This window comes from Esox lucius, chromosome 4 (genome assembly GCF_011004845.1).
Source record: "Esox lucius isolate fEsoLuc1 chromosome 4, fEsoLuc1.pri, whole genome shotgun sequence".
NCBI lineage: Eukaryota > Metazoa > Chordata > Actinopteri > Esociformes > Esocidae > Esox > Esox lucius.
In genome coordinates, this window is record NC_047572.1 from 33743420 (window position 1) to 33756481 (window position 13062).

Below are 13062 nucleotides of genomic sequence, written 5' to 3' on the forward strand. Positions count from 1 at the left end.
GTTTTCTAGTCTAGAAAATGTAACCGAAAAGGTTCGAGAATGCTTAGAATTGTGTTAGGATTTAGAAACAAGACCGAATCCAGAATACGGTCAATGGAAGCATTATTGTTGTCTCGTCTTTCTGTTAGCACTGATTTTGCTGGATACTTTACAGTGAAACGTACCTCCTACTACTGAGTTGCGTGGTTGTGTCATCTAGATATCTTAAAACGTATGCACAAACTGTAAGTCATTCTGGATAAGAGCGACTGCTAAATGACTAAGAACCGTGTATCGGCATATGGCATTTCTACTATAGAATTGATCAAACGTACTGCTGCCTGTGTACATTATTCAATGAATGAATCAATAAATAAAACCAGAGCGAAGAGGTGGGACAAAAATATAAGCGATACTTTTTTGCACCAATATATTATGAGAGGGAAAGGTTCACACAAAATTATAGGCCTATGGGAATGCTCAAAACAACTTAGCCAATCGGAAAGCCATACTTTCCTGTCTCTTCAACCAATAGGATTGCATATTGGATTTGGGCTAGATGCGCCATTTTAGTGCGTCTCTCCAACCATCCGGCAAGATGGCGCCCTTGCTTTGTCTCCACTGAACAGGGTTGCTTCAATATTCTATTCCCCCCCAAAATAGAAACTACTGAGATTAGAAGCCGTTGCATCTTTGGGACGACCTGCCAAGAACTTCACGTTTCTCAGTCATTCAAGAAATGACGACAGAGAATAGTAGGTATGCGCGATATTCGGCTTTTTCCTCAAAGCAGTGACCACTATCTTTGCATAAATGCACTGTGCTAGGCTAGCTAGCTACTTTGCTATGTACCGGTGTACGTAGCAGACCGGCACATTTCCACAAGTTACCGACGTAAATAGTTAGCTACACTATGAAAATACATACTGTTGCAATGTTGTACTTGTAATCCAACTATCCACTTAGTGTTTACAAAGTGGTAGTGAAGTGTCGCAACACAACGATATATCGAGTGCTTTAGAAAGCCATCATCATGAGTGTAATGCACGGGAATGCATCAAATAAGGGTAATTCGCTAGCGAGCATACTAGCTAAATTGAGATCTGACATGTTTTTATTCTGGGGGAGGGGATAGACTGATGCTTGCATGTGTATCGGTGCATGCCTCTGCATGCACTGGAGCATACATGCTCCGGACCATGCGTGCACCGGGGTTGCCCGGGAAACGGAAAATCTCAGAAATGTTGACTTACTGCATTGGTGTGTGTCGGTTGACCTCGCAACTTTAATGCCAGGCTAACTTACTGCACAGACAAGATGGCCAACAAGCTAACCCTTTGAAAGTAGCTAAATATCCCTTTAGATGGGATGCGGCCCGTTTTTTGTATAAAAAAAAAATATATATATATATCCCAGCTCGCGCGATCTTGTGTGCACTGTTGCAGACCCTACTAGATGTGCTAACTGCTGTAACTCCAGAGAGGAAACCAATGCATTCAGAAGATGAACAACACAATCACCTCACGCCTATGTGATGACGCAAAATATAAATAAACAAAGCTAATGGCTGACGGGTCTAGACCGTTACCTCAAGTTACCCAGCGCACGGTTTTTATTTCATATTTGGTGCTGTTTTTTTATGTTGGCTTAATGGGTGTATTTTAAATTATGTGTAGTTGAGCAGGTTATCTACACGAAATAAACCAAACAACCCGTAATGTTAGCTAATTACACAGTCATGTAACTTCACCAACTAGTTAACAAATTCATGTTGGTATTACAAAAACAATTACGAAAGCTTCAGATTTGTAAATAATCTTTAGAAAGTAGGCCTAGTCAACTCTTCAAATTTAGTTCAAACGTAATAGAGCCCAAGTTCCATTCCAACCCCCGTTGAAGTAGTGCCCTGAAGAGGTCTGCTCAGGTGTCCAGGTTGCTGCCTTCAGTCCACATCATAATATGCATTGCGCCAGTTCGAATCCATGGATATCATATTTCAGCGATTTCCTTTGTTCTTTGTCTCTACTTTTCTCGATGAAATAAATATGGAAAACCTTCAAATGTAACAAATTGTTGCTTAATTTTTTTCCAAACAGTGACCATTACACCTACTAGAGCTACATCCTTATTTTCATGTAGTGGACAGTACCTGGGGCCTTTGTCAGGATCAGAGCTTCAGACTGTTTAACCCCTGTATTTTCTTGGACATTTAGAACAGTTACTTGGCTACTTAAGGAAAATGCATGTGATTTGTTACATTTCACTTGGTGGTAATGTTTTTACTAATTGTGTTCAGAAGTAATAGTGTGATGTTATGCTGTTGACAGGTAACATGAGTAAGGCCTCTACTGAATCTGCCGACCATATGATGGAGGAAGAGGAGGTATGTCCGCAAGTAAATATGTTCTTTCTCCATTTTGCCCATTTAAGAATTCAAGTTTCAAGTTATTATGTCTTTGGCCAGGTCGTCATTGTAAATTAGAATTGGTTCTCAATTGACTTACCTGGTTAGACAAAGATGAAATAAAGAAATAAAATAAATCTCCTCAGCTGTTGAAAAAAATCCCCCCCGTTTATTGCCTTCTGAAGATTACCCAGTTTATATACAGTCATTATTAAAGTCAACCTTGTGAAGATTACCCAGTTTATATACAGTCATTATTAAAGTCAACCTTGTGAAGGTGACCCAGTTTATATACAGTCATTATTAAAGTCATCCTTGTGAAGGTGACCCAGTTTATATACAGTCATTATTAAAGTCAACCTTGTGAAGGTGACCCAGTTTATATACAGTCATTATTAAAGTCATCCTTGTGTAGGTGACCCAGTTTATATACAGTCATTATTAAAGTCAACCTTGTGAAGGTGACCCAGTTTATATACAGTCATTATTAAAGTCAACCTTGTGAAGGTGACCCAGCCTAGAGCTCTGATCAAACCTACTGCACTTTTCATGGAAGAGGGTGTCATTTTGGACACCCCACTGTAGCTGTGGTAGATAACGGAATAATATGATCACTCAGGCTCTGTTTTTATTCAGATTATTTCAAGCTTATGCTCCTCAAATGACTTGTTGTTGATGTTGTTATTGCTAATGTTGCTGATTCTGTTATTGCTGATGTTGTTGTTGTGTTACTGATGCTGATGTGGTTGTTGTTTATTGCTCCTTAGCCTGGGAGCTCAACAGAAACTGTTAGGCCGTCCTCCTCTCGCACAAAGAGGAAGTCAGCTGTCACATCCAAGCACACTGAATGGAAGGAGTCTGACACCTCGGGTGAGAGTGGAGCGGATGACGATGAGTCCGACGTCCCTTCTGATGGTATGGGCTACGACTTAACTGGCGTCTATGGGGTCACCAACTGAATGTCCATATGTATGTTGAATGTCCATACAAACGTATGAAATAAAGCATGAACATAAGCATCCTAAATAAACACTTACCTGTTCCATTGAAACAAAATGTGTGCTGTGAAAACTAAGCGCTCTTCGGCAGTCATTGCTGCTTTATGGAAGTCTGAAGTACACGCAGGGTTTGTGTTTTACTGCAAAATCTCAAACCAGTCTCCCATGTACTGGCCTCCCCAGGCTTCCAGCTAACCCCAACCCTGACCCCAAACCTGACCCTGTCCAATGAGGTCGTCATTGGAAATGATCTGACCCCCTTTTGGCCACTATTGGCTCAAATGCGGAAACATACACGATATCTGGCAAATGAATTGTCAGCATATTGCTCATTTTATCATCAGCTGATATGAGCTACTGGACCTGTCTGTGCTCAGTCTGTAAATCATCCCTCTGTGCTGCCTTTGTCCCTGCTACACTGAAACACAGATTTTTAAAACTCCCAATACATAGACTCCCATGTGTTATTTGTAATGTTCATTGAGAAGAATCATAGAAAATAACTGAACTGCACTTCTGAAAATGTTTTATATACACACACACAGAGAGGGACACCTCACAGAGGGACACCTCACAGAGGGACATATATATATATATATATATATATACACATACATACACACACGCCCACACCAAAACTGTCATGGACCTGGCCAACCACAGCACTAATCCACAGTAGGAACCGGGACCCACAATCTGTGAATCGGCGGCCAGCCAGACTCGAGGGGGAACGGACATCTGGATGAATAAGCCTATACCTTAGTTCCCTTGGCCGTCACAGGCCTGCAGAGCAGTGTTAACTACAATTTATATGGCCTCTATTAGTGCAGTTTATTAACTCATTTGACAAGGTATGTTGACTGAAAACATAATACAGTACTTTCTCTTGTACAATAAGGTCCTGGGACAAAGTTTCTGGGGAGGGCAGAATGTGCCTTATTTAATGCTAAAATAAGAGATTAGCTCTCATATCCAAAAGGAGTAGAGACCCCTGCAATAGACATGTATAGTATGTTTCCAGGTCTCTTGTTTACCAAAGTGATTGTGAGTAATTATCAGCACAAGAGACAATTAAACTGTACTGTGACAAGTTGTGCTCCTAAATGCATTTGTACTCAGGAGCATGTGTTCCTGAGCAGCCACCCTAAATCCTAGCCGAAGTTGTATGCTACATAGGGAATAGTGTGTTATTTGGGATTCCGAATGTGGACTGACCCTCATGTCCTTCAGATGTGGTGGTGGTTCGGCGCCTTGACAAGAAAGAGGAAAAGAGTAAGGCCATGAAGCTCCGGGTGGATCCATCGAGGAAGAAGACCGGTTTGTCTCCTGACTTTTCTCTCTCAGAGACACACACACACACACACACACCACTTGTGGAGAGGGGGGTGTGGGAGAAGGGGGGCAGCTACAATCCACTCTTGCCAGCTTGATGCATTGATCGTTGTCTTCTGTTGTGGATGGTTAGTGAGCCAGCTTCTGCCACCGCCATACAGAAAATAGAAACGTATTTCTATTACTTAGGCTACAACAGAAGCATTTTTTGTTGGACTATCACTTTACTATTTTGTGTGTTTGTGTATGTGGCTTCTAGTGAGAATTGTGGATCTAGGGAGGCAGCCAATGTTAACATTTTTATTGTGTTATTAAGAATCATTGTACAAAGCCGGTGTTGGTATCAAAGTGAGTATGCTGGTATTGTGTCAAGTCTTTGATCTAGCTAATGATTAGCCCATTGGGTTAGCCTAAACAAATGCACATGTGCGACCCCCATATTTCAATTGTAGCCCAACCAGATGTTGCACTGGTTCCAGCACTATATATGGCACATAATAAAACATCTAGAATGCCTTCATCCTTTTGAAAGGTTTGTGTGTAATTACTTCTCTATTTGTAGGCTTAGGCGTTTGTGTCTTCGCCTCTATTTCTTCTTTGTAGCACGTGTCCTATTTTAGTATTGGAACATTCTCCAGGGCTGGCTGGCTAGAGTTGTCATGTTATGTTGTGGTTATAAGTAACCCGACAGGGGAATTCTCATTGGCTAAATGGCACACCTTCCCAGTAATATAATGCATGGACCTTTCTCCTGACCGGTTGCTGGTCCATGCTTATGTTGGTGAATGGCGTTCCCTTTGGCATTTGAAAGGTCCTAAAATGTCTGATGGAACTGCCAGACACCCTGTATTCACTGTTAAATCAGGTACATTTAAATTCAAATCCATTGCACATGCACTGCTGCAACATGGGTTAAAATCCAGCCCACTGTTCAGCAAAAACTGTCCTTTTATATTTCCCCACTTTCCATCACAAGAAAAATAAAACAATTGAAAAGTCCTTGAAATGTACAGTTTTGTGTCAGAACGGCCTGTGGAAAAGCTCCACTTCCTCCATATCTGGACCGCCTCCTCAGATATGCCTTCTGTTAGGTGCTACATGAGGCAAGAAGGAGACTGGAGTGCCACAAGTCTCAAGTCAGTGGGATTTGGATTGATACTGGATGTGAACTACTTGTCATGTGGGTCTCCTGTGTTGTCCAGATACGACCCTGCAGGAGAGGATCGACTGCACAGCCTGTGGGCAGCAGGTCAACCATTTCCAGCGTCACTCTGTGTTCCAGCACCCCATGCTTCACGTCCTGCTGTGTAAGGTAGATACACCTGGACCGGTTGTTCTCACTCACTGTCCGTCACGCCAGTTCTGATCACATCTGATTGGCCTTTCCGACGTTATCTGTCTGGATCTCATAAGGTTGGATTCAGTGCGTAGAAATGGTATGAATTAAAATGACAAATGTTTGACTTGAAAAGGGTTTTTAATTGGATTTCAAAATGTTAATAGAAACACTGGGCCCTAGAGATGGATTGAAGTTTGAGATGGATTGTAGTTTTTTGCTGTGAACTTTCCATTGGAGACAGTGACATTGCAGTATTAGTGGACGGATCAGTATTTTTGTTTTCTTCATCCTACCGTCTCATCGTTTTTCTCTTCCCCAGTCTTGCTATAAGTATTACACCAGTGATGACATCAACAAAGATGAGGACGGCATGGACGAGCAGTGCAGGTAGGTTTGCCTTAGCTTCAATCATCAGGAAGTGATGAAGGTTCAATCAGAGATTTCAGGAGTTATGCATCACTCACCAACACTAGGTGCATCACCCTTTGACCGTTGACATTGGTTGTTTCACGCCCAGGTGGTGCGCTGAGGGAGGGAACTTGATCTGCTGCGATTACTGCCACAACGCCTTCTGCAAGAAGTGCATTCTGCGTAACCTGGGTCGCAAGGAGCTGTCCATGATCACTGACGAAAACAACAAATGGTACTGCTACATCTGCAACCCCCAGCCCCTCACTGACCTCACCACCTACTGCTCCAACGTCATGGCTAAGCTGGAGGACCTCTGGAGAACAGGGCGCAAGACAGAGAAGGAGGAGAAGGAACGGAGGAAGGACAAGAAGGAGTTGAAAGGTCACAAGAAGGTGACAGGCCACCACCATGGAAAAGCTGTGGTGAACGGTAAAGAGTATTCAGATGGGTCCGGGACGCTGACCTTCTCCTACAAGGCCATGAAGGTCCCCAAGGAGCTGGTCAAGAGAACTAAGAAGCTGATTGAGACGACCACCGGCCTCAACAACACCTTCATACAGTTCATCCAGCAGGTTGAGGATGAGCAGGGAGGTGGTGGAGGCGCCACCAGGCAGAGACACCTCAAGGCCTTCAGGTATCAAAACATGTTGCTTTATTATTTACCGACAGCTGCCCAGCAATGATCTATGATCTCCTTCTATATCTCCACATCTATAGTGGATATAAGTATACACACCCCTGATAAAAGGCCAGGTTCTTGTAATGTAAAAGAATGAGACAAAGATAAATCATGTCAGAACTTTTTCCACCTTTAATGTGACGTATAACATGAACAATTCAATTGAAAAACAAAAATCCTACAATAACCTGGTTGCATAAGTGTGCATACCCTTAAACTAATACTTTGTTGAAGCACCTTTTGATTTTATTACAGCACTCAGTCTTTTTTGGGTAGGAGTCTATTAGCATGGCACATCTTGATGTGGCAATATTTGCCCACTCTTCTTTGCAAAGGTGCTCAATATTTGTAAGATTGCGAGGACATCTCCTGCGCACAGCTCTCTTCAGATCACCCCATAGATGTTCAATTGGATTCAGGACTGGGCCATTCCAAAACGTTAATCTTCTGGTAAAGCCATGCTTTTATGGATTTGGATGTGTGCTTTGGGTTGTTGTTGTGCTGAAAGTTGAACTTCATCTTCAGCATTCTAACGGATGCCTGAAGGTTATGTGCTAAAATGGCCTGGTATTTGGAATTATTCATAATTCTGACTAAGGCCCTGGCCACCCTGACTAAGGCTCTGGCTCCAGCTGAAGAAAAAAAGCCCCAAGCATGATGTTGCCACCACCATGCTTCACTGTGGGTAGGGTGTTTTTGGGTGATGTGCAGTGTTGTTTTTGTGCCAAACATACCTTTTGGAATTATGGCCAAAAAGTTCAACCTTGGTTTAATCAGACCATAACAGATTTTCCCATGTGCTTTTGGGGGACTTGATGTTTGTTTTTGCAAACTTCAGCCGGGATTTGAGGTTTTTCTTTGTAAGAAACAACTTCCGTCTTGCCACCCTACCCCACAGCCCATTCTTATGAAGGATAAGGGAGATTGTTGTCACATGTAGCACACAGTCAGTACTTGCCAGAAATTCCTGCAGTTCCTTCAATGTTGCTGTAGGCTTCTCGGAAGCCTCCCTGACCAGTTTTCTTCTCGTCTTTTCATCAATTTTGGAGGGACGTCCAGTTCTTGGTAATGTCTCTGATGTGCCATATTATCTCCACATGATTACTGTCTTCACTGTGTTCCATGGTATAGCTAATGTTTTGGAAATTATTTTGTACCCTTCTCCTGACTGATATCTTTCAACAATGAGATCCCTGTGATGCTTTGGAAGCTCCCTGTGGACCATGGCTTTTGCTTTGAGATGCAAAAGCCAAACTCCTACTAGAACAGCAACTTTATTTGTGATTAATCAGAGTCACTTTAAATGATGGCAGGTGTGTGATGACTTCTATTTATTATTTTTGAATTTGATTGGTTAATTCTGAACACAGCCACATCCCCAGTTATAAGAGGGTGTGCACACTTATGCAACCAAGTTATTGTAAGGTTTTTATTTTCCCCCCTCGAAGATTTCATTTTTGTATTGAATTGTTCACATTATAGGTCACATTAAAAGTGGGAAAAGTTCTGACATGATTTATATGTCTCATTCTTTTAGATCACAAAAACTTTGCATTTTAACAGGGGTGTGTAGACTTTTTATATCCACTGTAATTATCTGCCTGTCCCTCTATATCTCCACATGTAATTATATGCCTGTCCCTCTGTCTCCACATCTAATTATCTGCCTGTCCCTCTATGTCTCCGGGTCTAATTGTCGGCCTGTCCCTCTATGTCTCCGGGTCTAATTGTCGGCCTGTCCCTCTATGTCTCCGGGTCTAATTGTCGGCATGTCCCTCTATGTCTCCGGGTCTAATTGTCGGCCTGTCCCTCTATGTCTCCGGGTCTAATTGTCGGCCTGTCCCTCTATGTCTCCGGGTCTAATTATCTGCCTGTCCCTCTATGTCTCCGGGTCTAATTGTCGGCCTGTCCCTCTATGTCTCCGGGTCTAATTATCTACCTGTCCCTCTATGTCTCCGGGTCTAATTGTCGGCCTGTCCCTCTATGTCTCCGGGTCTAATTGTCGGCCTGTCTCTCTATGTCTCCGGGTCTAATTGTCGGCACGACCCTCTATGTCTCTGGGTCTAATTGTTGGCCTGTCCCTCTATGTCTCCGGGTCTAATTGTTGGCCTGTCCCTTTATATTGCCAGGTCTGTCCTGGCGGATCTGAAGAAGGCCCATGCAGCCTTGGAGGTGGAACTGGAGGCTCAGTTCAGTTCTTCCCAGGATCAGAGCCAGCAGAACGGGGAGCCTGAACAGCACAGTGCCGTTTCTAATAGTAGCAGTCACGTTCAGATGGACAACAAGGTAGAGAGTGGGGACGGGCAGGAGGCAGAAAAGGACAAAATGGCTATCAATGAAGGTGGGAATGAGGAGGATGGCAAGGACGGGAGGGTAGAGGATGCAGAGATGGAGGGAAGCCCCGCCCAAGCCTCTCAGGACCACTTGGACTCAGAGACTGAAGTCTTGGCCAATGATCGGACCAAGTTGAATGCTGGGGGAAAGAAGGAGGAGAGAACGGAAGAAGAGGAGGAGGAGGAGGAGGAGGAGGGAGCAGAGAAGTGTGATGGTGATCAGGACATTGTGTCCATTGGACCATCTGTCCCTGATGAGTTGTTCCAGATGGTTGAAAGTCTGGCGGACTCTACGGGGTTAACACCAGGTAACGATGATGTAGAACCTAAAGAGGCCAGCAAATCTCAGAGCCCTGACGCCATTTCTAACAGGAAGATGCACAACACCCAAAAGTCTCCTCCCAAGGTGAAGAACCTGATTGTCAAGTTGACCCCCGTTCCTGTGGTAACCATACGAACCTCCAGGTCTAAGAGCAAGGATGGAGGGAAGGAGAAAGAAAGAGAGAAAAACAAGTGTGTAGAGGAAACCAAGGAGGAGTATGAAGGTGAAACTACAGGGTCGGGACAGGAGGAGAGCCCCCCTCACAGCCGACGCTCAACCCGGACCAAAACGACGCCACTCAGGAACAAGAAGAATGCCTCCTCTCAAGAGAACAGTGACAGCGACTCAGATGGCGAGGAAAAGGGCAAGCTGAAGAGAAATACCAAAGGCTGTTCCAAGACTGAAAAGAAGGAGGAAGGGGGGAAAGAAAAGGAGAAGGAAGGAAGGAAAGAGAACAAAACCTCCTCCAAGACCTCAAACCCCTCTAAACAGGATGTGGACTCTGATTCCGATGAGGTTCCCGATGTTCTGCTTCAGACTGCAGAAGCAGAACACAGTTCGGACGAAGGCGACATGCAGCAGGACTGCAATGACGTGGCCTCCTCAAAGGCTTTGAACACAAACCCCTCTAAACAGGAAGTGGACTCTGATTCCGATGAGGTTCCGGAGGTTCTGCTCCAGAATGTGGCAGCGGAACACAGCTCGGATGATGACAAGGTGCAGCAGGACAGCAATAATGGCAAACAGGATAACAGGAGAGTCAGGAAGTGCCCGCTGAAACTCAACAAGACAGATGAAGAGAGAGACGGAGGGACGAAAGACAAAGAGAAGACTGACAAGAAGCCGGCAGCCAAACGTAAACTGAAAGCAGACGACTCCGACAACACTGAGTCGGACTCGGACGAAGATCGAAAGAAGAAGAAAAATAGGTCATCCACAGCTTCTTCCAAGAACACATCCAAGAAAAAGATGAAGCAGAAGGGCTTGGAGCACTCTTCTAACTCTGACTCTGACCTGGAGAAAGAGATTAAGTCACTCAGCAGACTGAGGCCGGGGAAGAGGAGGAGCAGCCGTGCTAAAAAAGGAGAAAAGGAGGAGGAGGATGACGAGGAGGATGAGAAGAGCAAGGCTGGGGAACGGAAAAGGTCATATGAGCTGAAGCGCAAAACTAGAGTTAAACTAGCTTCCAAGCAGCAGGACTCATCATCTGATGATGAGGAGGAGGAGAGAGATGAGGGATCTGGAGAAGAGAGTGGAGACCAGCAGAAGATTAAACCCATAGTGGAGGAGACACTAGTTGCTGGAAGGGATGCCTTCCTACAATCCTCCGGTCAGTTGAGCTGTCTGTACTGCTCCTTAAAGTAATTGTGTATGCAGCATTGTCGATGACCTATGACTCTGGACCTCTTCCTCTGTGTCAGCATTGTCCATGACCTATAACCCTGGACCTCTCCCTCTGTATCCGTAGGAGATGAAGGTAATCATGAGACCTCACAGATGGCTGAAGATGACGATGATGACGACCCAGAGAACAGGTATGACTGTCTAAGTCTTTGACTACATTCTGGTTATTAAGTGTAATTCTTGTGGCTTTGATCATGCTGACAGTTTTTTGAAAGGTATGTGAGTAACAAAGCTGATATTTGTTAGGCATAACTTCACAGGAATCGTCATTATGTTGGTTGCCAAAAATGTACAAGGCATAGTAATGGTCATTTGGCATTTTCATGCTCATAGCTGTTTCTTGGAGGTTCTGTTGCACAATGCTCACTTGGATAAACCAATCACTACTTTTATGCATTATCATTACTGGATGAGGGAAGAGAACCCTTCTCCTGATTCAAATTTTTCCACTATAATCTGTAATGACGTCAGAATGGACAGACCATCAAATTCCACAAAATATTTTTCACACTTCAAAAAAGCATGGCTAGCTAGCTGATAATTAACTATTGGCAGTTCTGGACTTAATTGAAGTCCAGAACTGCCACAACCAGTTAGCCAACAAATGTTAGCCAGTTGCTAGCTGGAAAGTTATATTTCAAACCCACAAGGCTGTAATGTTATCTTGTCAATACGTTGCTTCCTTTCAAACATTCCCAAAGTAATTGTTGCTACGACTAGTAAACACGTGTGTGGAGTTCCTGGGGGATGGGAGACAAATCAGATCAGAGAACACACTAAACTGTACTTTTACATGTCTTCATTAAACACACTGGTCAAATATACACAGCATAGGCAAGTATCTAGGAAATGACTCTAGGACAATGACTTCTTTCAATGTGGGTAATTGAAGTCAGCTGTTCCTAACAATTAGATGCCATTAAGGTGTGGGTTAGCGCTGCCTTGCCTTATAAACACAGTCTGGTCACACTGACATAGTCTGCCCCTTAGAAACAAGAGCTGCTGATGTAGTTTGTTGGGTAGATGACCGATTACTTAGGGCCACAGCACCGGGAATGAGACTGTTCGGGCAACACTACACGTGTGACGGCACAAGCGGTGAACTCCTGTGGATAACTCTGTGCCAGCTCCTCTGAAAGAGACTGGTCACTTTATCCAACATCTCCAATATGGGTATCACCTTTCCACCGGCAATATGCTTGCCCATTACAAACGTCACCCCTTTTACTGGCAACATAGGACGTACTCCAACTCTGAACAATCCACTGACTAGCTCAGAGTGTACGTTCACAAAGTGCAATGGCACTGGGACAATTCCCATTTCTATTCCCTGGACTAACACACGGGATCCATAGCATGTATTTTCAGAGAAGGGCAACATGTCAGATAGGATGAATGACTGCGCCGCACCACTATGTCTAAGGATCCTAACCAGACGCTGAGACGCAGCCGCACCAGTATCTCAAAGGATCCTAACCAGACGCTGAGACACAGCCACACCAGTATCTCTAAGGATCCTAACCAGACGCTGAGACGCAGCCACACCAGTATCTCTAAGGATCCTAACCAGACGCTGAAATGCTTTGTTACCTGATAGGGAAACAAACCCCTCAAATATGAATGGTTCATAACTGCGATCTGGGACTGGGACCTTCAAGCCACATTTACCATGAGGCACCTTGTTTCTCTGACCTAACAACAGTATGGATTAGCCCAACACCTGTTGGCGGCCAGAGGCGGTCCTTGTTTGCTTTTCAGCAGGAAGCACTCATTAACCATATGTCCTGGTTGATGACAATAAAAGCATTGATGTACGTCTTTAGGGCCGAGTTTGATGTACTGTACGTCGACTAGGGCCAGG

At 44.1% G+C, this 13062-nt stretch overlaps 1 protein-coding gene across 5 annotated transcripts in view; it reads left to right on the forward strand.

Moving 5' to 3' along the window:
- The first annotated feature begins 544 nt into the window (after nt 1-544).
- The window catches only part of atrx (ATRX chromatin remodeler), a 56749-nt gene continuing 44231 nt past the window's right edge, over nt 545-13062 (forward strand). For 2 of the 5 annotated variants that reach the window (XM_034291705.1, XM_034291709.1), the window contains exons 1-9: nt 545-734; nt 2307-2374; nt 3151-3298; nt 4612-4698; nt 5916-6025; nt 6372-6439; nt 6570-7097; nt 9272-11127; nt 11266-11332. In XM_034291705.1, the coding sequence (XP_034147596.1) occupies nt 719-734; nt 2307-2374; nt 3151-3298; nt 4612-4698; nt 5916-6025; nt 6372-6439; nt 6570-7097; nt 9272-11127; nt 11266-11332 (2948 nt within the window). In that variant the 5' untranslated portion in view covers nt 545-718. Of the gene's footprint in view, nt 739-2306; nt 2375-3150; nt 3299-4611; nt 4699-5915; nt 6026-6371; nt 6440-6569; nt 7098-9271; nt 11128-11265; nt 11333-13062 lie in introns of all 5 variants that reach the window. The other 3 variants (XM_034291707.1, XM_034291708.1, XM_034291706.1) reach the window with 3 other exon arrangements.